Source organism: Eublepharis macularius, chromosome 17 (assembly GCF_028583425.1).
Source record: "Eublepharis macularius isolate TG4126 chromosome 17, MPM_Emac_v1.0, whole genome shotgun sequence".
Taxonomy (NCBI): Eukaryota; Metazoa; Chordata; class Lepidosauria; order Squamata; family Eublepharidae; genus Eublepharis; species Eublepharis macularius.
Genome location: NC_072806.1, coordinates 5,017,682 through 5,044,665, shown reverse-complemented (window position 1 = coordinate 5,044,665; position 26,984 = coordinate 5,017,682). Strand labels below are relative to the sequence as shown.

The following is a 26,984-nucleotide window of genomic DNA, read 5'->3' as shown; positions in this document are numbered from 1 at the left end:
TAAAAACACATTGTAGGATTAATTAAGAGCACAATTTCAGTCAATCGATAGGTTTTAAGTGGTTTCAGGTCCGTAGCTGTGTTGAGCTGCTGTAGAACAGTAGGATTTGAGTCCAGTAGCCCCTTAGAGACCTTAGAAGGTATAGGCTTTCAAGGGTCAAAGCTCCCATCTTCAGATACAACTGGCATATAAAGGCTCAGGGATCTCCACGTCTCCCTGTATCTGAAGAAGGGAGCTTTGACTCTTGAAAACTTGAAAATCTTGTTGCTCTCTACCCTCAAATCCTGAAGTTTTAAGTGATGAATCTAACCGATTTGTTGACTTAGGAAGAAACCCTAAGCAAGTCTACTCAGAAAGTAAATCCCACTTTATTCAATCAGGCTTACTCACAAGAAAGCGTTCTTAGGATTGCGGCCCTAAAGAAGCTGCTTCCCTGGGAGATCCATCAAAGTCTCTGTACCCTCCAGAAGCAATGAAAGATTTTGTCTCTTCATTTAATTCAAACTGGCTTTTGATGTCCAGGCTTGGGGAATAACTGGTATATGAGCATCACATTTCAAAGCAGTTTAATGACATAAAGAGAGACACTTTCTACTACCGAAGACACTTCAGCTCAAAAGTTGTATCTTAACAAAAATATTGTAGAGGTCCTTAAACAAGTGACTAAATAAAGCAAACGTATCCATCCACACTTTTAAAGAAAAGCCATGCAAGGTCAGACCGAAGATTCATCTAGCCCACCAATGCAGATGTTTCCAGGACGGCCACAAGCAGGGCCTGATAGCAACAGCCCTCTTCTTATGCGCACAGACACAGATGCCCCAACAACTAGCATGCACAGCACGCCAATTCCAAACAAGGAGGAAGCATTTTCCTATCAGAACTAACAGTGCCATCCCAAGCACATAGTTTCAGGGGGTAAGCCGTGTCGTCCTGCAATAAAAGAGCAAGATTTGAGTTCAGCAGCACCGTAAAGGCCAACTAGATTTCCAGAATCAAGCTCCCTTCATCGGATACAAAATCTTTCTGGTCGTTAAGATGCTACTGGAATCGAAACTTGCTCCTCTCAAGCTGGGAATGGATGAACTTAGGAACGGTGCGACTTTCCTTAGGACAGCGCCGTTATCCTCTTCCACGAATTTGCTTTATCCGTTTTTAAAACCATCAAGATTTACAGACTCTTTCTTTTAGTTAATGTTGTCCGAGTATGTTTTTCAGAAGGTCGACAAGCACAAATAAAAGCCTTTGGCATCTACTTACTTAATGCAGCCGATGATAACCTGGGTCAGAGGGTAAATCAAAGGCTCCAGGACATCGCTCGGGTAGATAGTACTCAGGACTCGGCACCAGAAGTACAGGCAATGGATGTACTGCCAGTTGTAGACTGACTGGGAATTCTCCTGCAGAGAAGGAGAAATGGGAAAAAGCAATGATGTAACTCAAGTTAAACCAAGCCTAGGACTGGGAAATACAAACACACAAGCACCTGTGAAGAGTTATATAGTTGCTGATCCATTCCCAAACTTTTAGTCCTTCGCCTGGTTCTGCTGTAAATCACAGAACCTTCATTCCCACTTCCTACAAAGGTATAGAAGGGTAATTTCCAGATGCACAAATCAAGTTGGAAATGCATGTATTTTGCAGGAAAAATTTGCAGAAAATGGCACAGATTCACGGATTCGATTTGCACAATGGAAAAGCAAAACTGCAACAGTCAAACTAGTAGGGGTAAGGAATTAAGACAGCATCCCTGCATATATCCTATGCCCCATTTCATAGCTAGTTAAGGACCAAAAAAAGCACACCCTTATGCCTTCAGCTCCAAGGTACCATTTCCAAACATAAATCACAAGTCCTCAAACCATCAGAACCCCTGTTTGACCATGCAACCAAGGACGTCTGTACTTCAAACTAACATTCCGCTCCCAAACTGAAAACCATACACAAGCTTTCTCCGTGGTGGCCGCTACTCTATGGAACAGCCTGCCTGAGGAAGTCAGGAAAGCCCCCACGCTCCTGGCTTCCCACAAACGACACAAAACTGAATTATTCAAAAAGGCTTTTTAAGACAGGAGGGCTGTATTATAGGGAAGCGGTCTCAAATGCTTTGCTAAAAAGTTAGGGACCATAGACTTCACCACTATGTTGCCTTATGCACTGTCTGTTGTCTTAAATATGTGCTCCTATGTGCTTCATGTTGTCTAATGTCAGCCCTAGAATTGCTTATGTTCTGTTTCAGCATTTCTTCAACTCTGTATTGGATTCTTTGTAAACTTGTATTTATTTACCCTAGGGCATTGTTTATAGAAATGTCCTTGATATTGACTGTACTAATCTCACACTGGGTAGTCCGCCTTGAGTCTCAGTGAGAAAGGCGGACTATTAATGACATTAACAACAACTACAACAATAATATTATGCCAATATCTGGTTGCTACTTAGGTCTCCGGCAGAAACTTGTATCAGCTTAGCAAGGCCAATCAATAATAACATGTGACTTCTGCTGATTGCTGATTGTGTTTCGGATAATTCGACTAATAATAGTAGTAGTAGTAGTAGTAGTAGTATAGTGGTTACAGCTTCATACAAGGTACTTGGAGACCCAGATTCAAACCTTGCTCTGCCGTGGAAGCTCACTGGGCCAAGCACACACATTCGGCCTGATCTACCTTACAGAGTTGTTGTGAGGATAAAATGGAGGAGCAGAGACTGCTGGAAGCCACTCTGGGTCCCCGTTGGAGAGAAATGTGGAGTATAGATAAAGTAAAAAAACAAACAAATTAAAGCTAAACAGAATTCCATTCTTCACTTTGTACAAACTATGCAAATTTGAAAGCTCTCTTATTTTCCGCTATTTGGCTCTTTTTGCTATTGTCATATTATTTATTCTTGTTTTGCCAGTCATATGGAGAGGCAAAACTTTTAAGCAAGCATTTTGAAAACCTAAACAATACTGTTGTGCATTAAAAACAACCACAACCAAACATCACCCCTGCGTAATGAGTGTTTCTGCCACCTGGTGGCGCTGGACCTTTCCTCAACAGAGTTAGTGGTTTTTCAAAGGCCAAAACCCCAAAGCCTCTACATACTTTAGGCTTCCTCTTCCCCAACAAACCCTCACCAAGTTGCCTGGCCTGTCAGCTGAAAATATGGCCAGAGAAGAAGGAGGCACATTTGGAGAGCCAGAGGAAAGCAAAACTGAAGGGCGCCTGAGGTGAACCTTCCGTTCACATCTCACCTTACCTCACCTCTTGGCCTTAGAGGCAAGTTTCTCCCTCAGTCCCCTCCCCAGGTCCACATTGCTGGATTACTTTATAGAGAAGCTGTAAGAACGAGCACAGCATTTCTCGGCCTTTTTGAACGCCCCCCACCCCCCAAACATACGCTACCTCTATTACCTCTGCACCCCACCATGTTCTGACCCTGTTAAAGACGCACACAATTAAATCTAAGGCCGTGGTTCTTTTTCACCTCCTTCTTCCCAAATCATATCTGAACGACTGGGCAGCAAGACTATACAGAGGAACACATAAAGCTGCTTTATCCATTCAGGTAGCTGGTCTATCTAGCCCTGTGCTGGTTACGCTGACTGACTGCAGCTCTCCAGGGTCTGTAGTGAAGAAAGGCCTTTTCCAAAAACTGCTCCCCGAGATTCTTTCAGTGGAGCTGTCTGGGGCTAAGCTGAAGAGCTTTCGCAGGCAATGCACGCACTCACTACTGAGCCTGCAGCCAGTGTATCTGCACCACTTTCAATCTGTTCTGGGATGTCCCCGCCACAACATCTGCGCCTCTGCAGAACACCTCAGCTCCTTTGCATTACATACTGGAGCAGAGAATCAGGGAAACGGCTAGAAAATAGCTGGCTTACAACGCGGACTCAATCTGATCATTGGTGTATCTCATTCATAACTCTCTAGTTTGCTCAGTCTATGGCTAGGAGAGAGCCACATTTGCAATGATCAGAAAGCAAAAGAGCCATGACTACCATATACCCTGGGGGCCACTCTACTAAACACACATGTACAATAATATAAAACTCTTATGTCACTATAACCATGGCGGCATCCACGTGGTTTTTCAGGCCCTTTACTTCTATCCCTCGCATGTGGTCTGCAGCTCACTCCTCCTGGAGTCCCACCAATGGCGGATGTTACAAGATGGGAACCACCTGTCAGAAACAAGCCCCATCAGGCAACGGCCGTGACCACTTGCCTGGAACATGGGGCCAGTGCCACATGGGGGAACGGTCCTCAGACGGCGTCATGCCAAAGGAACGTGTGGATAACTGATCGACTGGCAGCAGTACCCCATCACCCGCTGCCTGAGATCACAGAGTTAGAGATACCAGGAATCAAAACAGAGACATCCAGTGTGTGAAACACGTGCTCTGTGAACCCCGGGTGAAGCCTTCCACCCCAATCCAATGTGTTTCAATGATGGTGCACAAATGCATGTGTGTGCGTGCAGTCCAATCCACACAGGTCTTGAACGGGAAGCAGTGGTACTCTCTGGTACTTTGCACCCATCCTTCCGTGTGACACTTTTGAAAAGGGAGGGTCTGACAGTTCAGGAATGGCTAGAGTACCACCATAAAGGTAAAGGTAGTTCCCCTGTGCAAGCACCGAGTCGTTACTGACCCATGGGGGGACGTCAATGCGATGTTTTTTTTGGTAGATTTTTTTACAGGGTGGTTTGCCATTGCCTTTCCCAGTCATCTACACTTTACCCCCAGGAAACTGGGTACTCATTTTACCAACCTTGGACAGATGGAAGGCTGAATCAACCTTGAGCCGGCTACCAGAACCCGGCTTCCTCCAGGATCGAACTCAAGTCATGAGCAGAGCTTGGGCTGCAGTACTGCAGCTTACCACTCTGCGCCACGGGGGTCTCACCACCACAGCATGGGTGAAGTATGTCCGGGGTCTGAGCCCCAGCCCCCAGACTTGACAAGAGGGAACAGCAGGGGACAAAAGGGTGGCAGCAACTCCACCCCCCAAGCCGGCAACCAGGGCCAGAACCTACCTACTCCATGGGGAAGGGGCAAAAGGCCAGTACCTCAGAGGGGTGGAGGGGGCAAGGAGAAACCAGCCAGCCCCACCCTCCAGGGGGAAGAGAGGGGGCTAAGCAGGCCGGAGGGAAAGGGACACAGCAGGGAGAAGGTGGGTCCAGCAGCAGCAGCAGCAACCCAAGCAGAGCCCTTACCTGGCAGGGAGAGGACGCCGCCGCTGCAGCCCAGAGCCACACCATGGCTAGAAGACAGCAGCCTGGCTCAGGAGTTGCTAGAAGCCAAGCCTCTCCAGGGGGGGCTGCCACAGGCATTCTGGGGGAGGAGATGGGTAACCCCGCCCAGCATTGCTGAGCAGGCAGCGCAGAAGCTGGCTAAGGCAGCTCCTCGTGAGCAGGGCCAGGCAAGCCCAATAGCACAGAGGCTGGCTGGGGCAGCTCCTCGTGAGCAAGGCCAGGCAAGCTCAATAGCACAAGGGCTGGCTGGGGCAGCTCCTCGTGAGCAGGGCCAGGCAAGCTCAGTAGCTCAGAGGCTGGCTGGGGCAGCTCCTCGGGAGCAAGGCCAGGCAAGCCCAATAGCACAGAGGCTGGCCGGGGCAGCTCCTCGTGAGCAAGGCCAGGCAAGCTCAATAGCACAAGGGCTGGCTGGGGCAGCTCCTCGTGAGCAAGGCCAAGGAGCCCTCAGCTGGGGATGGCTCGCACTCAACCCCACCCTGCCAGCATGGCAAAAGGGCCCAGGAGGGATTAGTGGTTGGAGGGAAACACCTGGAGGAATGCACAGCTGGGCCCAGTCAGGAGAGGAAACAAGCCTGGAAGGAGGGCGGGGTGGAGAAAGGAAACCCTATAAAGGGTGGCTGGGAAGAGCTCTGCGGTGGTGGGTGTGAGTGAGGAGTGATGATGTGGAGTGAGAGCAGTAGGATGCAAGGGTGGAGGCTTGGAGGAGAGTTCTGGAAGGAGGAGATGGAGGACACAGAGGGTAAGCAGGCCAGGTTAAGCAGGCCAGCGAGTGGACTGAGAGGGAGTCTGGGTGAGGTATACCGCCCCTCCTTCCACAGAGCAGGGCCCTGCAGAGTCCCTGGCCCCCCTGTGACGTCAGGAGCAGACCGCCCAGTGCCACGCCCAGCAGCAGCTGCGGCAAGCCCTGACAAAGTATACTTCCACAACTGGAAGACACTGAATTTGGAATGATAATTGGCAGGGTGCTATCACGTCATGTGCACGGCCACCTTCCTTTTACACTGAACTGTGATACGGTACAGATTTGCGCATTTCTTAAGAAAAGCATTATGCACGTGGTAATTTGAACACTTGCAACAATGCTGTGTAAATAATAAGCGTTAACAATTACGTTTCTTCTCCCTTCTCACCCAATTGCTGACCGACTTCTTGCCGCCATCTCATCGTAAGCTAGCCGATGTATTGTCATGTTTGCGGATTTGTGTTAGTCAGGGCCAATATAATCTAATCTACAACCAGTTTACTCCAACCCTTCTCTCCTACTGTGGCGTTAACTGGATTTGGGCACTGTCTGGCTCGCAGCTGAAGGTACGAAAAGCCAAACTGATCCAATTAAGGCCCTAGACTTCGATTATCTCCCCTCGGCTTATGGGCAACGTCTGAGCATCTTTAAGGGCAGGGGAGTGGAAACCAACCTCAGTAAGCATGGAGGGGCATAACCAACCCCCTTAATCTGTGTCAGATTTGTTTTCTTTAAACACCAATAAAGGAGGGGATTAGCAATTTGTCTTGGATTAATTCAGATCAGACTGCAAGAGACCTAATTTGGCAATACAGTCTCCTCCAAAAAACCATAGCGATGGTATGGGGAGGAGCAGACTGAATCTGATAAAAATGGGACAGGCGGAAAAAAGGAGACAGAAAAGCGGGGAGACTCCCTAATCTTCTTTCCAACTGATAGCCTCTTGCTAATAATATCAGTAAAAGGGAGCCGGAGAAGAAAATGGAGATAAGGCCGGCTGTTGTGCAAGTTGTATCCCCCCCCGCAGCCCCCGCCCCACTACAGACCCAGACAGACAAGGAAAAAAATAGTAACACTTCTCTGAGCATCTTGGGATCTCTACAATACCCAAGTCTAGCTTCCTCCTGCTAGCAATACCACGTCTGAAGAAAAACATTTTAGGTGTAGCACACTGGGGCTCTTGCTATCTGTTATAGGCCCTGTCTATGATAGTACAAGCACGAAGTTCTCCTGCAGAGGAATTTCAAAGGGAGATCTGAAAGAGAGACCGCTGAATTGCAACTGATAACGAAGCTCAAGACAATCCATCCACTGGGACTGAATCGAGACCTAGGCTTCCTGTCTCATTACCAATGCTAATTTCTCCAGACCCACCACCCGTCTACATACCCCACCCTAGTCAATCACGCCTGCCTTTGTCATTCATTGGCTAATGTTATTCAGCTTCTGCAATCACTCCACTCTGCAAGATGTAAGGACAGATGGACTTACATTCTGGCTGTATCTGCAGAAGTGAGCTGTGGCTCACAAAAACTCCTATCCTACCACCAATTTTGTTAGTCTTGTAGGTGCTACTGGACTCTTGCTCTTTTCCACTACAAGCAGGAAGAGAGACGAAGCATCCCTTACAACATTCCACCTGGAAACTCACACACCTCCACATTGTTTGTCCGGCATTCACTGCCTCTGACCATGGAGGTTCCATTTAGCTGCCCTGGCAAACAACAGTATCTGTGCAACAGAACAGCTTGTAGCATAAGCTTTAGTGGGACACAGCCTATTTCATCAAGCGTATGAAGTAGTAGAAAAAAGAGCAAGAGTCCAGTAGCTCCTATAAGACTAACAAAATTTATGGTAGGGTATGAGCTTTCGTGAGTCACAGCTCACTTCTTCAGATACGCTATCTGAAGAAGTGAGCTGTGACTCATGAAAGCTCATACCCTACCACAAATTTTGTTAGTTTTACAGGTGCAACTGGACTCTTGCTCTTTTCTACTGCTACTAACGCAGCTACCCATCTAGAGCTATCTCCATGGAAGTAAATGAAGTGGGAAGATGCATAAGTGAAATGAAAGCTAGCATAGTGCGGAAGTTAAAGGGTTGAACTAGGATCGGGAAGCATGAGGGTCAGATTTCAACGCAGTCAAGCAGGTCACTAGTTGATATTGGGCCAGTCATACTCACTCACAGGTTTGTTTTGAGGATAACATGAAAGAAGAAAGAACATAAATGAGAGATGGATAGCTAGACGGACCCAACTGGCCCTGTTGGGGCAGGGAGAGATGCAGTTGGAAAATAAGGTGAGAAAACCCAGCAACATGAGCGGTAAAACATAAAACAAGGTCTGGTCACGCGATCAAGCAGAGAAAGCCCTAGGATGTGTCCCTCGATCTTGCATAGGGTGAAGAGAATCCACGGCAGACACGCCACAGTATCCTGGCCGCCAGCGCACACAAAACTGTACTCCACAACATCTATCAGGCATCTATCCGAATGTGCCCGACTCTGCAGTTAAATGGTACCCATTTTTTGAATACTTAACAATTAATGATTTGCACCCTCCTAAGCGTTTATCGTATGTCTATTTAAATTAATAAGCAGCAAAAACGGAGGAAGAGGAGAGGAGGAAAGAAGAAAAAAAGTGTACTGTCTATTTAGCAAGTTCCTAGTGATTATTTTAGTTATTTAAAAAAGTTGTTTGAAATTACAAGTTAATCCTTTTATTAGTAATATATACTAATATAATATATAATATAGGATATTATACAATATATAATATATAATACATAATACATAATATAGGATAAAACCCTATTTTATATATATTAAATATAATATATAATATATAATATAGGATAAAATCCTATTGTATGAACGCACTTACGATTAACTATATTAGAACCGTTAATGTTAATACTTTGTTAAGGTTAAATTCTATAATGTATATTCTATTTTTTGTTTAAATGTTTGTATGATGTTATATTGTTAATAAACATTTTTTTAAAAAATCTGTACTCAAAACGCACCTTCTTCTTCACCGTCATGGCCGTGCGAAGGTGAATGGCGAGCTGGCGGATGTAGATGAAGGCATGCTGGTAAGAGATGCACGTGTCCAAGGCGTACATCTCCGTCAGAGTCCGCTGCATGAAGTTGATCATGGGAAGAGCGCTGGGGGAGGTGAACCTGGAGTTCTTCACGTAGGAAATGTACATTTGCTGAAGGGTGGGGAAAAAAACCAAAGGGAAAAACATGTTATTTTGTTAGTCTTATAGGTGCTACTGGACTCTTGCACTTTTCTATGGGAACAACTCTGGAAGCTTCTCATGCTCTTGTAATATCCCAGCCCCTCATACATGGCTATAAGATTAAACATTTCCATATCAAACCACAGTTTGACTTTATACGCAAATCACAAACAACGGTTTATTTTCTCGCCTCCAAATCAGGAGTAAGCCACACTTTGGAACCCTGGCATGGAGGGAAGAGAGACAAACTATAGTTTGTGATTCAGATGAAATATCAAGTTAAGGTTTGCTGCAGAAGCATTTAAATTCTCCAGCTGCAGGCAGCGAGGAGGAGGAGATGGAGGGAGCACAGTGCTTGTTCCTCCATGTGTGATCTGTACCAGACATCATTCAAAAACTGGTTTGCACCGCCTTGAGCTGAGAATTCAGAGCACAGTTTTTTCAAAAGGACAAACCACAGTTTAGAGTTCCTTGTTTTTATTTTTCAGCCTCATTGTACTCAGCTTTGTTAAGTTTGCTCTCATCTGCAAAATGCAACAGCGTCTGTAAGTGGAGTGGCAGCCCTAACTGCTGTCACTCAGTTTTGACGCACACAAAGACACACAAATCATAGTGTGAATTATAGGTTCAAAACCCACTTCAAACCACAGCTTCTGATTCCAGTTTGCTGGTCAATCAACTTGTCAATGCAGACATCACATTAAACCCTAGTTGAGCTTCCTTCACTATTAATAAAGGGTTCGCTTATTTGAATGTTATGTCATCTCTTACACAAAACCCCCCTCAATCCTTAACAAAATCTGTATTTTTAAAACAGAATTAATTATGCAAAACAAGCACTAGATAGGCAGAGGAACTTATAGCTGCATGTTTTATTCTAGGAGCAGAATCCTGACTTATGTTAGCACGAGGAATTTAGATTTTTCTGTATTTTTGTACACAGAACTGATAAAAAGTTTTGAGTTTCCTTTTACCCTTACCAAAAGGCAGATAGAAGGGCTGTGGCTCAGTGGCAGAACATGTGATTTTCATACACAAAGTCTCAGGTTCAATCCCCAATATTTTCCATTTAAAAAATATGAGTAACAGGGCTGGGAAAGACATTTGAGAACTTGGGAGAGTCATTGCCGATCAGAGTAAAGGATGCAGAGTTTGGTGGAACTGGTCTTGCCACTCTCATCTTACCTTAAGCACTGGGTTCAAGTAGACGTCCTTCTTGTGCCGGCAAATTTTGTTCAGCACCAGGAAAGCCAGAACCCTTACGGTTTCCTCGCCAGTGCTCCAGAGATGGGTGGCTTGCTAGGGAGGAAATGGTGAAAAATAGTAACAGCAGGCCCATCTCTTTCAGGGCTTCCGTCAGACTCTACAACTTGTATTTATTTACATAAGGAGTTTCTATTTCAACTGAACAGCTGATGAAGCAAACAAACAGCCCCCCCCCCAATCTCACCATTTAAATCATCATTGGAATTGCCAAATATTTTTTTTAAAGCCTAAATCAATTTTAAAAACATACGCAAAAAGGATTAATATCATTAAAAGGTCCACTGAACAAGATGGACTTCAACAGGTCTAGAGACAGACAATTTCCAAAAAACAACTAGTTCGCCTGAGCTTTTTCTGCCAACATTTCCATTTTCTCATTGGGATTTTTTTTTAAAGTCCTTGGAGAACACCCTACCCAAGCCAGGCACCTAACCCTGGGTCAGGTGATCTAGTAAGAAAATCGAAACTGTGGGTTAGTAACTTAATGTGCATTTACTGAGCTAAAGGTTGGCCACTGTTAAATTCCCCAGAACTACACACCGGCTGTTTTAACATACCTTGAGCAACATCCGACACTGTTTTGGAAAAGCCAAGTAATAAGGCACAATGGAGTTGATGTGCTGAAGAACTGCAGCACCCACAGAGGCTTCCGTTAAGCAAGATAAGAGCTGCAAAGGACAGAAAACAGTGGTGGCATAAATACTTGGGTCAGACCTCAATGTGTAAACATTGCCTTAAAAGGGTTCATATTCTCAACTAACAGAATTTGGTGCACTAGAAACTGACCCCTGGTCCATCAGTAGACCATCAGTAGACCACTGGTCCATCGGTAGACCATCAGCAGACCGCTGGTCCATCAGAAGACCATCAGTAGACCACTGGTCCATCGGTAGACCATCAGTAGACCGCTGGTCCGTAAGTAGACCATCAGTAGACCACTGGTCCATCAGAAGACCATCAGTAGACTGCTGGTCCATCAGAAGACCATCAGTAGACTGCTGGTCCATTAGTAGGCCACTGGTCCATCAGTAGATCATCAGTAGACTGCTGGCCCATAAGAAGACCATCAGTAGACCACTGGTCCATCAATAGACTGCTGGTCCATCAGTCGACGTTGGTCCATCAGTAGACCACTGGTCCATTAGCAGAATATTTTACCTGGATGGTGCATCCAAGGTGTGTTTTGATGTCTAGGCGGACCTTACCCCAGAGTGGGCTGGAAGAAGGAACAACCATCCTGCAGAACAAAGAAAGAAAGCTGGTTATTGGGCTAGGTAGTCCAATACCTTATTCAGGGGCAGAACCTCAGTAAATGCAGATAAAGTTGCAATGGTTATTGCACGCAGTAATATACAGAAGTTCATAATGGTGCCAGACGGTACAGAAATCGGCACACAGAGAACGGCAGCTTTCCGTTTTGTGGCTGGGGGGAAAAAAGCATCCAGCTCTCATGACTGTATAAAGTGCAAAAATGTGGATGAAATTTCATAAACCAGATTGTGGTTTAATACAACTCTCAGTGGATTTCTGTATATTTCCTTGCCTTTCCCTACTCAATGCAAATAATAATATATAAACGTAAAAAAAATTGTATAATGGCTTGGAACCTATGACATCTTTTCCCCGGTGTTTTTTTCCAGCCATGGCTTTCCTACATGGCAGTGCTCACTTCCTCTGCTGGTAGCACTTCTGCATGTTCAATATTATATTGTATTTTCACTTGCCTGGTAGAATCCGCCTTGGATCTCAGTGAGAAAGGCAGACTATAAACAACAACAACTTAAGATCCATGTTTTCAAGGGGCTTTTATTGATGCTAGCAGCAAAGGAAGCTAACGCCACAGTGGAGAAAGCTTTTGCAGAGTCCAGAGAGAAACACAAGGGGAAGGATGTCATAGGATCCAAGTCTATGGTTTCACAACAAGACATAGGCTTGTTTGTTCCCATTTCTGAGACTGGGAACTGAGATAAAGGAGCACAGCCTGCCCATTGGAAGTTAACTGCTCTAGTTTTATCGGGGCGGGCGGTTGATAAAATCAATGGTACTAACTTATTAAAAACCTTTTTATCAATTAAAAACATGCCCCAGATTATTTTTTTTAAATGCTAACTTTTTAAAGTGTTAACTATTATTAATGCAAGTATTTATAAACCCATAGGTATGAGGGTGCCTTCTTGGAAAAGGAATGCCTCTTCCTATCTCACACAGCAAGGAATGCCTCTTCGGAGAAGCATCTTGCCATCACAAACGCACATTCATCAAAAAGCAAAGCAAGAATGCTTCTTTCACATTTAGAACTCTGGTTCCACTCAAATGCAAATTTAACCGATTCAACCTCATGCGATCTTATCAAATAAGATTCCTTGAATCGAGGGACAGTTCTTGAGTTGAACTTAACTAGTTATTTCACCCATCTTGGAGGACTCTTTTCCAACGTCTAACCCATCCTGGCCACATTTAGCTCAGGACTCCTGCCAAGATCACAGACTAAAGGCTGGGAGCCAAGATCACGAGCAAAACTCTACAAGGCAGAAAATTTCCCCCGCCTCCCATCACCCTCCATCATCCCAGCAGGATCGGATGGCAGCACCGAAGAATGCAACTCGGCCAACGCCTGTGACGAGAAACAAGGGATTAATTGTACCCTTGCTAACTCAGCTGTTTACTTTCGTTCCCCGTTTGACCTGCAAGTTCAATGCTGACCGGGTCAACTTTGAAAAACTCTTGGTTTTTTTGCACATCAGGAGCCGGGACTGATACTACAGTGTTAGTGGGCTAGCCAACACACTCAAGAACAGAAATACTTTTTTAAAAAGACCTTTCTTTGTACTTTGTAAAACTTTCTCTTGCACAAATATTTCTGCTCCTTCCCCGGCTCATGAAGATATCATACAAACTTATCAGAGCTACAGCACTTGGGGTAGCCATAGCTCTGTGGTTTAGCACCTGCTTAAAATGCCCAGGTTCAGTTCCCAGCATCTCCCTGGAGTTGAGATTGGCAGTATGCCTTGGAGAACTCCTGCCAGTCACAGTATGTTGTTAGATGGGCCAATGGTGTAGTAGTTAGAGTGTCAGAAACCCAGGTTCGAATCCCCACCCTGCCATGGGAACTCTGCTTGCTGGGTAACCTGGGGCCACTCACACTCTTGGTCTAACCTACCTTTCAGGTTATTGTGAGGATAAAATAGAGAAAAGGAGAACAAGATAAACCACTTTAGGTCCCCATGGGGGGAAGAAAGGCAGACTATAAATGAAGAAAACAAGTAAATAAATAGGGTAATATAGCATAATATTATATTAAGGGGAAGGGCCCACAGCTGAGGTGCAGAACACAAGCTTTTCATGCACAAAACCTAAAAGCTTATAAACTGAAACAAAACATTAAATTAAGAAAAGTGGGTTTCAGATTGACCGAAAGAATTTGAAAGAAAAATTGACAAATCATTTCTCCGCTATTCCTCAACCTTAATGAAGCTAATTGTCCTCAAAAGAGTGTTTTCATGTCCCTCCTCTCTGAAATGCTTTGTAAATTTTAGCATATACCCCGATGGCACTGGGATAATTTCAGTCTTGCAATTGCACTGAATGGGAAAACAAAATTATTTTAATTTTAATCTTAATTTTCATATGTTTTCCTCCCTGATGGTCTTTGCTACTCTTTTACTCCTTTACTGACTAATGAAAATACTTAATAAAGGTTTGGTTATTTATCTATTTCGGCAGCTAATGGCGTATTGAATGCAATCCCCCGCAAGCACTCCTACCCCATTTCTACGACGTATGCTGGGGATTTTAGTCCCAGATTAGTAAATAACGAGGTTTTTTTGTTCAGGCTAGGAATATTTAAAAAGAACAAACTTACTTGGATCGCTTTCTGCCAGCTTTCACTTGAAGCAACTTGTGTAGCAAGCCGAAGAGGTCACGTACACAGAAGGAGACGAGGGTGTTGAACACTAAACGGCAGAGACAACAGAGTAGAGGAATGTCTTGGCGCTACCTGGTTACCTTGGAAACTAGAAGCAATCTTCTTTCCCAGAGAAGCCCATATCAATTATAGATCAAGTTTGTCTATGTTCCTCACTGGCAACGAATTTGTTATCAGTTAAAGAATTCCCACTTCCAGGGGAGGGGTGGGTGGAATCTCAGGTTAAATTTTAAAGAAATAAAAGTTTCTAGATCTCATGGCCTAACACTTCTTGAACCAAGTCTGGGTGAGGAAGTGAAGAAAGAGGACTTCGACTAAGCAGGGTGGGAGGAAAGGAGGTGCAAAATACAAGGAGTTTGATGTTGGGACAGGAGTAAATAAATAGGAACCTGTGCACAACAGGGTCATAGTAATAGTAATAATATAATAGTAATAATCATCATGTGCTTATATACCACTCTTCTGAACAGATTAGCGCCATACTCACAGTCAGTGTTATTATTGTCCCCACAATATAGCTGGGGCTGAAAGGAATGGCTTACCCAAGGCTACCTGCAGAGTCTGTGTCAGCAGCGGCAGTCGAACCAGCAGAGTGTTGCTTTGCAGCCCAACTACTTAACCGCTATGCTACAGTAGCTTATAGGATTTCTCAACTGGAAGCACTTCCAAATTCAAATAAAATATGTCTGAGAAAGTACTGAGTACCTGAGCACTCCCCCCCCCCCGGCCTATCCTTTGAAAATCATAATGCAAAATGCCTAATTGTCCAAATGAATGCATCAGCCGTTTAATCTGATGTAACTATTATATGATCTGCACCACTCTTGGCCTCTCAAATATTGAAACACGCATGTGCATGGGAAGCCTTGAAAAACAGTTGGGTAAGTAAGTATCGAGTGCAAAATCTAAGCAATTATCAGTGCTACTTGGGCCCCCTCTGCTGGAATGGCTTCTGTATAGCCTGGCGTATCACTGCAACTGTCACACACAGCGCTCTGCTCGGTTTCATGGGAACGTACAAAGCAGCTATTTCGCTGGTCCACCTAGCACAACACAAACTGCTCTGGCCAACAGCTGATCTCTCTGGGGTCTCAAGACTGATACTGGATACTGTGGTCCAGTATCCCCCCGGCCACCTGCTCTTTGGCAAGGGGGGGGGGGTGTTGTCGAAGGGCAGCAAGGATTGTGACCTGTGCATTGGCTGTGCCTTTGCTTGCCACTCGCAGGCCTGTCATGGGGGTGGCGCAGCCATTGGTAGGCGCTGGCAGGGTTGTCTGGGGAATGGCGGGGCATGCACTCTCTGCTGCGGCCTCACTGCGCCTTGCTAAGCTTGGCGACTGGCATACCTCTCCTGCACAAGTCCTTAGGGAGGGGAGAAGCAGCACCACAGGTATGCAAGCGAGTTGGCGCCAACGGAAAGCGGGCCTCAGGACTGCACTGCTAATGAAGGTGCTGACCCACTGAGACATGGCCCTTCCCGGTTCTTTACTGCATACATCCCAAAAAAGTCTTGAAAATCCAACAGTCCCTCAATTATTATGGGCAAAGCAGAAGAGAAGCAGCAGTAGTTGACCCCCCTCCATCACCTCGACGTAGACATGTTAATAGTACCAAAGTGAAATATGCTACCAATGCTACACAGCTGAGCTACAAATTCAGTACAATCATGTGGTGTTTTTTTCCTCGAACAGACCATTAAAATTAAAACAAAAACAGGGAAAAACAGAAAACTAGCAGCATTCTCAAGCCTCATCCTCCCAGGTGAGCTAATTTTCTAGGTGCTGAAATGTTAACTTTTTGTGTATGCTCTGAATGCTGCAGCACAGAAAATCTGATAGTAATAACAATAACATCTGATTTATATATAAACTTAACACCCACTCAGAGTGGTTTACAAAGTATGTTATTGTTATCCCCTCAACAATCACCCTGTGAGGTGGGTGGGGCTGAGAGAGCTCTGGAGAGCTGCAGCTGACCCAAGGTCACCCAGCTGGCTTCAGGTGGAGGACGGCAGAATCAAACCTGGCTCTCCAGATTAGAGTCCTGCCGCCCTTAACCACTACACCAAATTTGCTCTCATGTAAGACATGATTCTACTGCATGTGTAGATTGGTACTGAGTTAAAGTTCCTGGAAAATATCTGTGCCCAGAGAAGCGGTTCTTGCCCTCTCACCTGCACTATCGGTGACTTTGAACTTGCCAGGTTCTGATCCTCCGGCGTCCCCCTTGGCTGTCACCACACAGGCTTTGAAACCCTGGATGATATCATGGAAAAGCCTGGGTGATAACTTCTTCTGGAAAGGGGGAAAAACAAAGCAAGAATGACAACACTGTTTTCCCATTAATAAAAAGCTAAACATATTTATAACCAATAGAGGAATGAAAAACCCAAGAGCAGTTATGATAAGCTACATCCTATGGTAGTTAAAATGATCATATGATATGCCCGTTTTTGATTTCCTACAAACTACCAAAGACTACCAGCTTCCCTAAAGCGTTACTGTTGTTTCTCTCACTAAGAAGAGGTCACATCAAACTGTGGCTTGGAGCCAGTCAGATTCTAGTCAAGCTATAATTAAAAGTTGTATTCTGGAACCGAGTTGTTTACAATAACATAAGAAGTTGCAGTTCAGAGAAGGACTTCCAACTCTACAGTTTATTTATCGGAACATGGTTGCTGGCCATTCAACAAAAAAAGTGTTCGTGTTTTCTCAGTCAGGAATGGTACATGACTAATGGTGCTACAGTATTTTGGTTATACTGTGGGGTGTTGCAGCAAACTGTAGTTTTGTGTAATGTGGTATTCTTGGAAATACTCTGAAATAATAATATAATTGATTTACAAATTCAATAGAAGTTTATTTCTATTATACAGTGATTAGACACGGTGTTTTTTCCTTATTGTGTACTTCACCGTGGCCCTCACCGTGGCAAACTACAATTCGGTGACAACCAGAAGTGTGGGAAGGTACAGGGGGGTGGGGGGAGAAAGGGGCATGTGAGCATCAGGTGTGTTCATGCAATGCCAAATCATGCTTTGATGTTACATCTAAATCAAACCTCCTCTAGAGGTCCCAAAAATTTTCAATCTAAACTTTTCTTGCCGTGCAGAACGGTCCCCAGGTATGCAACTCCTCAATTTACTAATAGGTGAATACAGTATAAATTACAAAAAACAATTGTTACTACACAAACTTATCAGACCTGCCAAGCATCTCCAATAGAGCAGTGGAAAGACCAGCATGCGAGATGGGCACGAACCAGAAAAAAAACGAACCATGCTGTTTGTGGTTCGTCACGTTTAACAAACCACGAACTTTCACGAACCTGCCCCGGTTCACGAATCAGTTAGTTTTGGTTCATGAAAATGTCACTTCTGTCAGCAAAAGGTCTGCAGGAAGTCCACCCCCTGTTGCCTAGGAAACTGATTGATCGGTTCCAGGCTGTCTGCAGTGATGAACTGAAAAATGAACCAAACAAACCAGACTAAAGTTCATGGTGGTTCATCAGAAATGGGATCTGACGAACCACTGGTTCACGAACCATGAACCGGCCTGGTTCATCACGAATTTTGGTTCGTGCCCAATCTCTAACCAACATACCATATCCTGTCCACCCATCCTTGACTTCTAGTTTAAGACTTCCATATGTCCGTTACAGCAGCAAAAACACAGGGTACAACTGGATGGAGCACAAGGTGTGCGCGTACAAGTGAACACCAGCTTGGATGGGGTTTCAAAGGGGCTTATTTAACTAGGTTTACTGTTGCTACAACTTTAGCTACAACCCACGTTATGTTTTAGGGGGAATCTCTCTTGCAGGAAAACCTGCATCAGCTACAAGAATTCTCATACACAGGAGGGAAGAATCAACACTGCTTTCCAGAGTAAAAGTTTTTAAATCGACAAAAAACCCTCCATCTCATACCTTTGCAGAACTTTTCCAATTTTCTACCATTTTCAAATTGACGGTGATGAAGTCAACTTTCTTCCGCCTGGCAGTTCCCTCTTCTTCTTCATCATCATCATCATCATCGCTTGCTTCCTACCGTTTTTTAAAAAAAATAAAATGTATTTATTCAGTAAGCAGACACCAAGAAGCATTGTAAGGGCATCCCCTTTAAAGCTAGTGAAAGACAGCAGCTTTCAAAGAGCTGGAAGTGGCTTGCAAAAGAGACCACCACTCGTGGGTAGCATGCTCCCACTTCGCTCATTCCTAGTAAATATACAGACATTTAGTTGAGCGCTGGTGTAGCACCAAAAGACAGAGATCTCTCAGTGTCACTCTCTGTCTTTTGGTGCTACACCTCTGAAGATGCCAGCCACAGCTGCTGGCGAAACGTCAGGAACTACAATGCCAAGACCACGGCAATACAGCCCGGAAAACCCACAACAACCATCGTTCTCCGGCCGTGAAAGCCTTCGACAATACGCTGATTTCTATGTTCACAGTGAATGCCGCCATTGTTCAGCTTCCCACAAGGCGAAAGGTGCCTCATACCTACTCTGCCCAACGCCCCAGTGACTGCATAACTTTCCAACAAGAACAGACTAACAGCCTCAAAATCACACCTAGAACAACTTGGCTATGCAGCGTTAAAAATCACTGGGGAACCATGGTTGAATTATGGGAATTTCTCATTATGGAAAAGATTACAGACCGCATCTCAACCACTGAAAAGCAGAACTTCTAGTCCGACTTCTATGAAAAATGGTGGACTTTTCTAGATGTCATGGAAAGTCAAAGCAAACATTTAAAATCGATCCCAGACAGCCTAAAGGTATTGGCCATTTCCCAACTGGTTGTACATATGTATATATATGTTATTGCTATAGCTTTGTACACACTGTTTTGGGCACTCGTTTATACTTGTTTATATCATTATGTTTATTAGTTACATCAATGTTATATTTTGAAAAATTTAAAGTAAGTTTTAAAAATCACTGGGGAACAACTCAGAGAGACTTAAGATTTCCATTCATTTTGGACCCACGGCAGCCGTGGGGGAAAAAACTGCAAGTTTAGAGAAAATTTAAGCATTTTATCCACCTTAACTTTACTACTTAGCAACATGAAATGCATCATTTAAAACTTACCATATAAAATGGTCCTATTTGGCATATCTATGAAATTTAAAATCATAAATGCCTTCTTTGCTGCATAAAATTGTGAATATACCAAGACGAGAGAGTATACCACTGCAAAATGCAGTACCCTCTGTATCTGAGTTTTTTGCCATCCAAGAAAAAAAATAAAAAATAAAACAACATGTCCTTAATTTAGGACATGTATCTTAGGTTTTGTCATCTAAAAAGTAAGAAAAAAATGGAAGTTGAACACAGAAAACGTATTCTATTGGAAACAAACAGTGTATAATTTGGACAGAAACACCCGCATACAACCAAAACATACACTTGAGTGTCAATGAGAAAGACAGACTACAAAAAATGTAAATAAATAAAGAGGGCTAGCAATATGTCTGGATATTGAGTTAAACTTTACAACATGGGAAAATGCTGAATTTTTCAACTGTCTACTGTCAGCACACATGTTATAGCATGTTAACTGTGGACAATAACAAGTCACTGGTCCAAAAGACATTTACAGTGCAATCTTAAGAAGAGTTACTCCAGTCTAAGAGCTTAGATTGGAGTAACTCTTTTTATGATTTCACTGTTAAGCTATCCGAGCAGGACTGCTGAAAAGCAGCATATATATTCCCTAAAGAAATACAAAAATATTAAATATATTCTTGAAAATGTTGTATATGGATGGAGCATACACAGATAATAAACTACATAATAAACCTACATAACAACAAAATAAACTTCGTAATAACAAATAAACTACCTACCTAATTTCCCACATAATAAACTTTGTCCTAGGCATTTTGACTAAAACCTCATCTTAAAAAGCACTTGACTCATTCCAAAAAAGGAAAACATTTTAAGAAAGAGTTTTCTGCAGCCCTCTACAGGAAAATAACTAAACAAGGTTTTCAGAGAGAAAATATATCCACCCTCCCCTGCCTTCATCTCTCTCGGAATGAGGGCAGGAGCATTAGACACTCCGGCAGGAGGCAAAAGGTAGGGAGGCAAAGTGACCTTAGTTAGCATTCCCGAAATGCTGCCATCAGGTGCCTTCCTAACTAAGCAACTTTGGGGCTTGCAGTTCTGTGAAGGAAAACGTTGCAGGGGTAAAACAAAAGCCAGTGTGTTGCTGGTGGCAACCAGAGCTGAATCCAAGCCCAGTGAACACCCTGTCCTTTCCCAGAGCCAAAAGACTAGTTCCTATTAAGATCATTTTGCTGTCACAAATAAGGAACGCCTTAAAAACGCCCGGTTACAGTACCTCCAGTTTCTCAGGTAACGTGTGGAATCCTTCCTCCTCAGAACTGTCAGAGTCATCAAAATTCAGTAGCTTTTGGTCATTTTCTTCCAAGAACTTGTAGAATTCTGGATCTCGTTCCTTTAGCCGGGAAAGCTGGTCTTTGTGTTCTGACGCTTTACCCTTCTTTGGTTTCCTGGAAAAGGAGGGCTTTTTTTTAATCTATCGGAGAATGAATTGTTTTCTTACATTCTGTCTTCATAGAACTCTTTCTTTGACTGCTAAAGAAGCTCTGTGCAACAGTCAGAGTAACCCTGTGCACTGCAGAGGGTTGGGAATGGACCCTGGCTCAGGGGTAGAACGTCTTTTCAGGTAGGCAGCCGTGTTGGTCTGCAGTAGACAGCAGGATTTGAATCCAGCAGCACCCTAGAAACTGACAAAATTTTCCGGGCATAAGCTTGATGTTGATATGGGCCTACCAGGAAGTGTCCATGCTGCCAAACATGCCATGGAAATTAGTTGTGCTTTGTTTCAGATAGATTTCATCTCTGTGCTCGGCTTTATATTTATTTAAAATTGTATCTGTTTCCCTGAATGTCCTAACCGTTGTTCATTAGTGTACTTGCTCAATGAATGTTCATGCTGTTGACTCTATTGTGTTTTCACTTTGACTGTGTAATCTGCCTTGGATCTCAGAGTCTCTCTATCTTACATAGGGATGCTCAAGTGTAATGAGACCCAATGTTAGCTGGGAGGCGTAGTTTAAAAAGACAGAGCCGGTGGAAGTCACTCTTCAGAGGGCTTGTTAACTGACAGTAGAGATGGGCACGAACCAGAAAAAAACTAAACCATGCGGTTCGTGGTTCATCATGTTTTACGAACCACAAATTTTCATGGACCTGCCCCAGTTCACGAATCGGTTCGTTTTGGTTCGTGAAAATGTCACTTCCAAACCAGCAAATCACCACTTCCGGGTCAGCAGAAGGTCTGCAGGAAATCCATCCCCCGTTGCCTAGGAAACTGATTGATGGGCGCCAAGCTGTCTGTAGTGATGAACTGAAAAACAAAACAAACGAACCAGCCTAAAGTTTGTGGCGGTTCGTAAGAAATGGGATCTGATGAACTGCTGGTTCATGAACCACGAACTGGCCTGGTTCGTCACGAATTTTGGTTCATATTTCGGTTTGTGCCCATCTCTAATTGACAGAGCTTTCCCGGAAGCGAAGATGAAATTAACAAACCCTCTGAGGAGCGATCTCCACCAGCTCTGTCTTTTTAAACAAAGCTTCCCAGCTAACATTGCATCACCCTACACTTGAGCATCCCCGTGTAAGATGACTCATGTAGAGAAAGGCTCAGTGAGATACTCAGTGATACTCAGTGAGAAAGGCTCCAGTTAAAAGGATCCTATAGGAAGTGATGTCAAAGCTCTCTGGCTGAGATTCTGGAGAGCTGCTGCCAGTCACAGTAGATGATCCTGACCTTCACAGATCAAGGGTTTCACCCAGTATTAGACATTTTCATGAATGTTCATGTTCTAAAGTTCATGACTAGTTGATTCCAGGTGCAGGCCAAGTGTGCTGGGCTTCACAGTACGGGCGAAAGGGGACAAACAAGGCTGTGAGTCAGTTACCCAACTTTCCATAGCAGTGATGCTTGCCCAGAAGTTCCACGGCATGCCACTTGTGGCTCTTCTGAGTATTGTTCCCCAATGCAGCACCTGCCCCATGTTTCCAAGAAAGTGGGCAGGAATGGAACTGGAGTAGAATGCTCAACAACATGGGCGTGATCCTGGATGCCTCTCTTTCAATGAAGGCTCAGGTCACGCCAGATGCCAGGTCTGCATTCTTCTCTCTTCGTCAGATCAGGCAGCTTGTTCCCTACCTCTCAACTGGCGACCTAGCTACAGTAATCCAAACAACGGTCATCTCCAGGTTAGATTACTGTAACTCGCTCTACGCAGGTCTGCCCCTGAGACGGATTCGAAAGTTACAGCTGGTCCAGAATACAGTGGCAGGTATCCTTACCGAGACTCCAGTTAGGATGCATATTCAACCTTTTTTTGTGTCAGCTGCACTGGCTCCCAGTCAAGTTCCGGGTCAAGTTTAAGGTACCGACTAGGACATTTAATGGTCTTGGACCAACATACCTGTGGGACCACCTCTTGTCATATGTTCCCCAGAGGGCACTTCATTCTGCCGACAAACACCGTCAGGTGACCCCTGGCCCCAAGGAAGCTCACCTAGCCTCAGCTAGAGCCGGGTGGAATTCTCTCTCTGTCGAGACTAGATCCCTGTAGGACTCGTTACAGTTCCGCCATGCCTGTAAAACGGAGATGTTCCGCCAGGCCTACTGTGGTGGTTGAGGTAAGGGAGAACTGCCTGGTTGGCCTCTCCGCTGTACCTTGTTTTACATTCTGGTGACCTGCCTGCCCTACCCCCATTATACTGGTGTGTGGGATGTATTATGATGAACCATCACACGCTGCATCTTAGACTGTGGTTTTAACTTTTGTACCGGAACTATGAAATTGTGTATTTTATCATTTATTGTGTGTTGTGGTTTTAATTTATCACACCAATATATAATGTTTAGATTTCTTGCCCGCTCACGGGGAGGGTGGGCAAGAAATCTAATAAATTAAAATTAAATTAACGCGATTAATAGTGGGTTTTAAAACTGTGTCTGAGCAAAGTTTGTCTATAATCATGGATCTCCTTCAGCAGCCCCTGATAAGTTTTAGAGGTGTCCCCAGAGTGATCCAGAACAAAGTTTGAAAACCACTCAGCTAAGCAATTCGTCACAATCCCTAGCGACCGTCCTTCTCTTACTTGTCTGCAGATTTAGTCTTCAACACGGCTTTCTTTTTGCCGCTTGCTTTTCCGTTCGGACTTGGCTTCCTTCCGGTCTCCTCTTCCCCAGAATCCAGAGCATTGCCTCCTGAATCCCCGTCCAATTCCGAATCAAATCCAGAGGTAAGGAATTCGTCAACGCTCAGCTCAGCCAGTTTTCTGGTTCCAGCAAGGCATGAGATGAAGGAGAGACACAAACAAGACAGATTTAGGGAGCTGCTGACAGGACAGCCGGAAAGAAAATGGGTGAAAATAAGCAAGATGGTCCAAAACAGTCAACAACAAGAGTTAACATGTTTACAGTGCAATTCAGGAGTTTCAAAGTTTCATACATTATCTTCTATCAACACCTTCCTAAAATAGTAAAGAGTCCAGTAGCACATTTAAGACTGACAGTGCAAGCCTATGCAGAGTTATTCCAGTCTAAGCCCATTGAAGTCAATGGCCTTAGATTGGAGTAACTGTCCATAGGATTGCAGTGTAACCAACTTTACTGTAGCATAAGCTTTCGAGAGCCACAGCTCTCTTCATCAGATGCATCTGACAAAGAGAGCTGTGGCTCTCGAAAGCTTATGCTACAATAAAGTTGGTTAGTCGTAAAGGTGCTACTGGACTCTTTACTATTTTGCAACTACAGACTAACACAGCTAACTCCTCTGGACCTATGACCTGCCTTTTAAAAAATCATTTTCAGATTTCCTGCATCCAATTTCTTAGTTTCAAGCTCTCTTCCCAGCTGAATAAATATTTCAAGTTTCTGGATATTAATGTCCGTGACCTCTCCCTAACAAACCCAAAGTTCAATATTATTAACAGACAAAGTCCATCAGTTAAGGTCATCTAATGAGGTTCCAGCTTGAATGCTTCCACCTCCAAGGATACTCTACCCTCAGGCCCATATATAAAAACCTGATTGTTAGAACTCTCTTATCATTTTAAGTATAGATATCATCCCCAAAATGAGCCCACAGAACCTTCTACAAGTTTTCCAAAATAATCGCATATACAAAGTTAAGCAGAAATTTATTTTTCCCCACTGGATTTCCAGTTAAATAAATGTTGACATGAGGGGGGATCACCAAAATGAAGAGTGGGGGAGAAGAAAGAACCCGAAACTAATTTTACACACATGCACACTAAACTAAAAGACATTTAGAACTCATTTATTTAATTATATTCCATTTGTTTAAGGATGCATTCTGCATACTCTTTAAGCATTAGATCCCATTTATGCCTGAGGTGGTATACATCTATTATCAGCATTAAAAACCCAACCAAAAATATACTTTTAAAAAAATTGAATCCTTGGGTGCTCTTAACTTTAATGGGTGATGTGCAGCGACTGTACTTATTTTACTTCCCTACAATATTTTTATTTTTGTTCCAGAATAAAACCTTTATATTCTCTAAAGTCCCCAGCATGTTTCTGCTATTTTACTAGATTTTATCATGTAGATAGCCATGTTCGTCTGCAGTAGAACAGCAGGATCTGAGTCCAGCGGCACTTTAGAGACCAAAAAGATTTTCAGAGTACAATCTTTTGAGAGTCAAACCTCCCTTCTTCAGCTATCTGAAGAAGGGAACGTTGACTCTCAAAAGCTTCCACCCTGAAAATCTTGTTGGCCTCTAGTGCCGTTGGACTCCAATCCTTCTAGATTTTATCTGACTCTTTTCTTGTTTTAATTTATTGGGTGAGTGTATTAACACTTTTATTTTATTAGGTACTGGGAGGCAGCTTAAGATGCAACCTTTATTCGATACCATCATTGCACGACAGTTAGCTGTTGAAGGTAAAAATTGCTAGGAAACAGTCACTGAAATCCTAAACAGAGTTACTCCAGTCTAAGACCATTGATTAATGAATGGAAATCATTGATCTCAATGGGCTTAGACTAAAGTAACTCTGCTTTTCAGGATTTCACTATCACCCAACATTATTAAGCACTCCAAAGTATACACATCTACAGGGAAGGGTGGACGGTTCCACTTTAAATTTGAGACAGACTCTCAACCCAGAAGCCTTACACTTTTCAATTAAAGGAACATTCACAGCCCATTTTTAATATTATTCATTTATTCTTTATGCTATTTAGAGTCTGCCCTTCTCACTGAGATTCAAGGGGGAAATACACAGTACCGTCAAATTCAAAAGCATTTCAATAAACAACAAAATAGGATATATAAAAGCACATTTGCAAAGATTTAAAACCAGCAGAAGTCCAAACACAAGAGTTGAAGAAATGCAGAAATGGAGCATAAGCAATGCAAAGCCAGTATTTACTTATTTATTTGTGTCATTTATAGTCCACCTTTCTCACTGAGAATCAAGGCAGATTACACAGTGTGCGATTAGTACAGTCAGTATCAAAGAAATTTCCATAAACAATGCCATAGGGTAAATAAACACGAGTTTACATTAGTAGTAGCTAAGTCCCTATCCCTTTACTCTTGAGAGCACTTCCTTACAGAACAGCCCTCCTATCTGAGCCCTCTGGAATAATTCAGTTTTTGCATAGCCTCTTCAATATTATGCACAGCAATCCTAAAAGCGTTTACTCAGAAGTAAATTCCATTGAGTTCAATGGGACTTCTTCCCAGCTAAGCGTTCCATATGCTGAATTAGATCCAGAGGAGTTAGCTGTATTACTCTGTAGTTGCAAAATAGTAAAGAGTCCAGTAGCACCTTTAAGACTGACCAACGTTATTGTAGCATAAGCTTTCGAGAACTACAGCTCTCTTTGTCAGAATCATCTAACGAAGAGGGCTGTAGTTCTGGAAAGCTTATGCTACACTAAAGTTGGTTAGTCTTAAAGGTGCTACTGGACTCTTTACTACGCTGGATTGATTACATAATGCATTCTTCTCCCTTTGGTGGGGAGTTTTAATGCAGGTTCCCCAGACTCGGGAAGCTACCGCTTTGGGGTGCATTCTGCACGGACTCTCAGCTTGCACCGAGTGTCGGAAAAGGAGCCCCGGCCTTTAAAAGGCAGCTTACCTCTTGCTCGCAGCGGCCATGCTTGCTCCTCCAGCTGCGGCAACGTGGTTTGCAGGCGCTTCCTCTCCCAGAATGCAGCAGTTGCGACAGCGGACCCGGGGAAAGCCGGGCCGGGTTGATTCTTAGGTTCACAGGCAGTGGCTGGGAGGAGACAATAAAGCCCAGCTCTGAGTGGAGCGGTAGGGTGCATTTATAAGACTTGTGCCTTTTGCTAAGGGGTTGTTGCAGTTGATATTCTGCTTCTCTTGTAAGGGGGGGGGGCATTTGCTTGCATTTGCTATTAACTTCGAACCAATATGTTTTTTGCACTACTGGTGGAGTAGAGGCACCCTAGAGTTTTTGGAAGGATTTGTGTTGTGCCTCACCTTTAGTGGCTAAAATCTTTCCCTGG

General features: G+C 43.8%; 1 protein-coding gene across 1 annotated transcript in view; it reads right to left on the bottom strand.

The window, feature by feature from the left end:
* The window catches only part of NOC2L (NOC2 like nucleolar associated transcriptional repressor), a 71,002-nt gene extending 44,349 nt beyond the window's left edge, over nt 1-26,653 (bottom strand). Inside the window, exons 1-11 of the mRNA XM_055001083.1 lie at nt 26,594-26,653; nt 23,578-23,757; nt 20,771-20,942; nt 18,347-18,463; nt 16,593-16,713; nt 14,357-14,447; nt 11,653-11,731; nt 11,052-11,162; nt 10,414-10,527; nt 9,010-9,198; nt 1,261-1,400 (exon numbers count right to left, since the gene is read on the bottom strand). Coding sequence (XP_054857058.1) covers nt 1,261-1,400; nt 9,010-9,198; nt 10,414-10,527; nt 11,052-11,162; nt 11,653-11,731; nt 14,357-14,447; nt 16,593-16,713; nt 18,347-18,463; nt 20,771-20,942; nt 23,578-23,757; nt 26,594-26,613 — 1,334 coding nt within the window. The 5' untranslated portion in view covers nt 26,614-26,653. The remainder of the gene's footprint in view (nt 1-1,260; nt 1,401-9,009; nt 9,199-10,413; nt 10,528-11,051; nt 11,163-11,652; nt 11,732-14,356; nt 14,448-16,592; nt 16,714-18,346; nt 18,464-20,770; nt 20,943-23,577; nt 23,758-26,593) is intronic.
* Between the last annotated feature and the right edge of the window lie 331 nt (nt 26,654-26,984).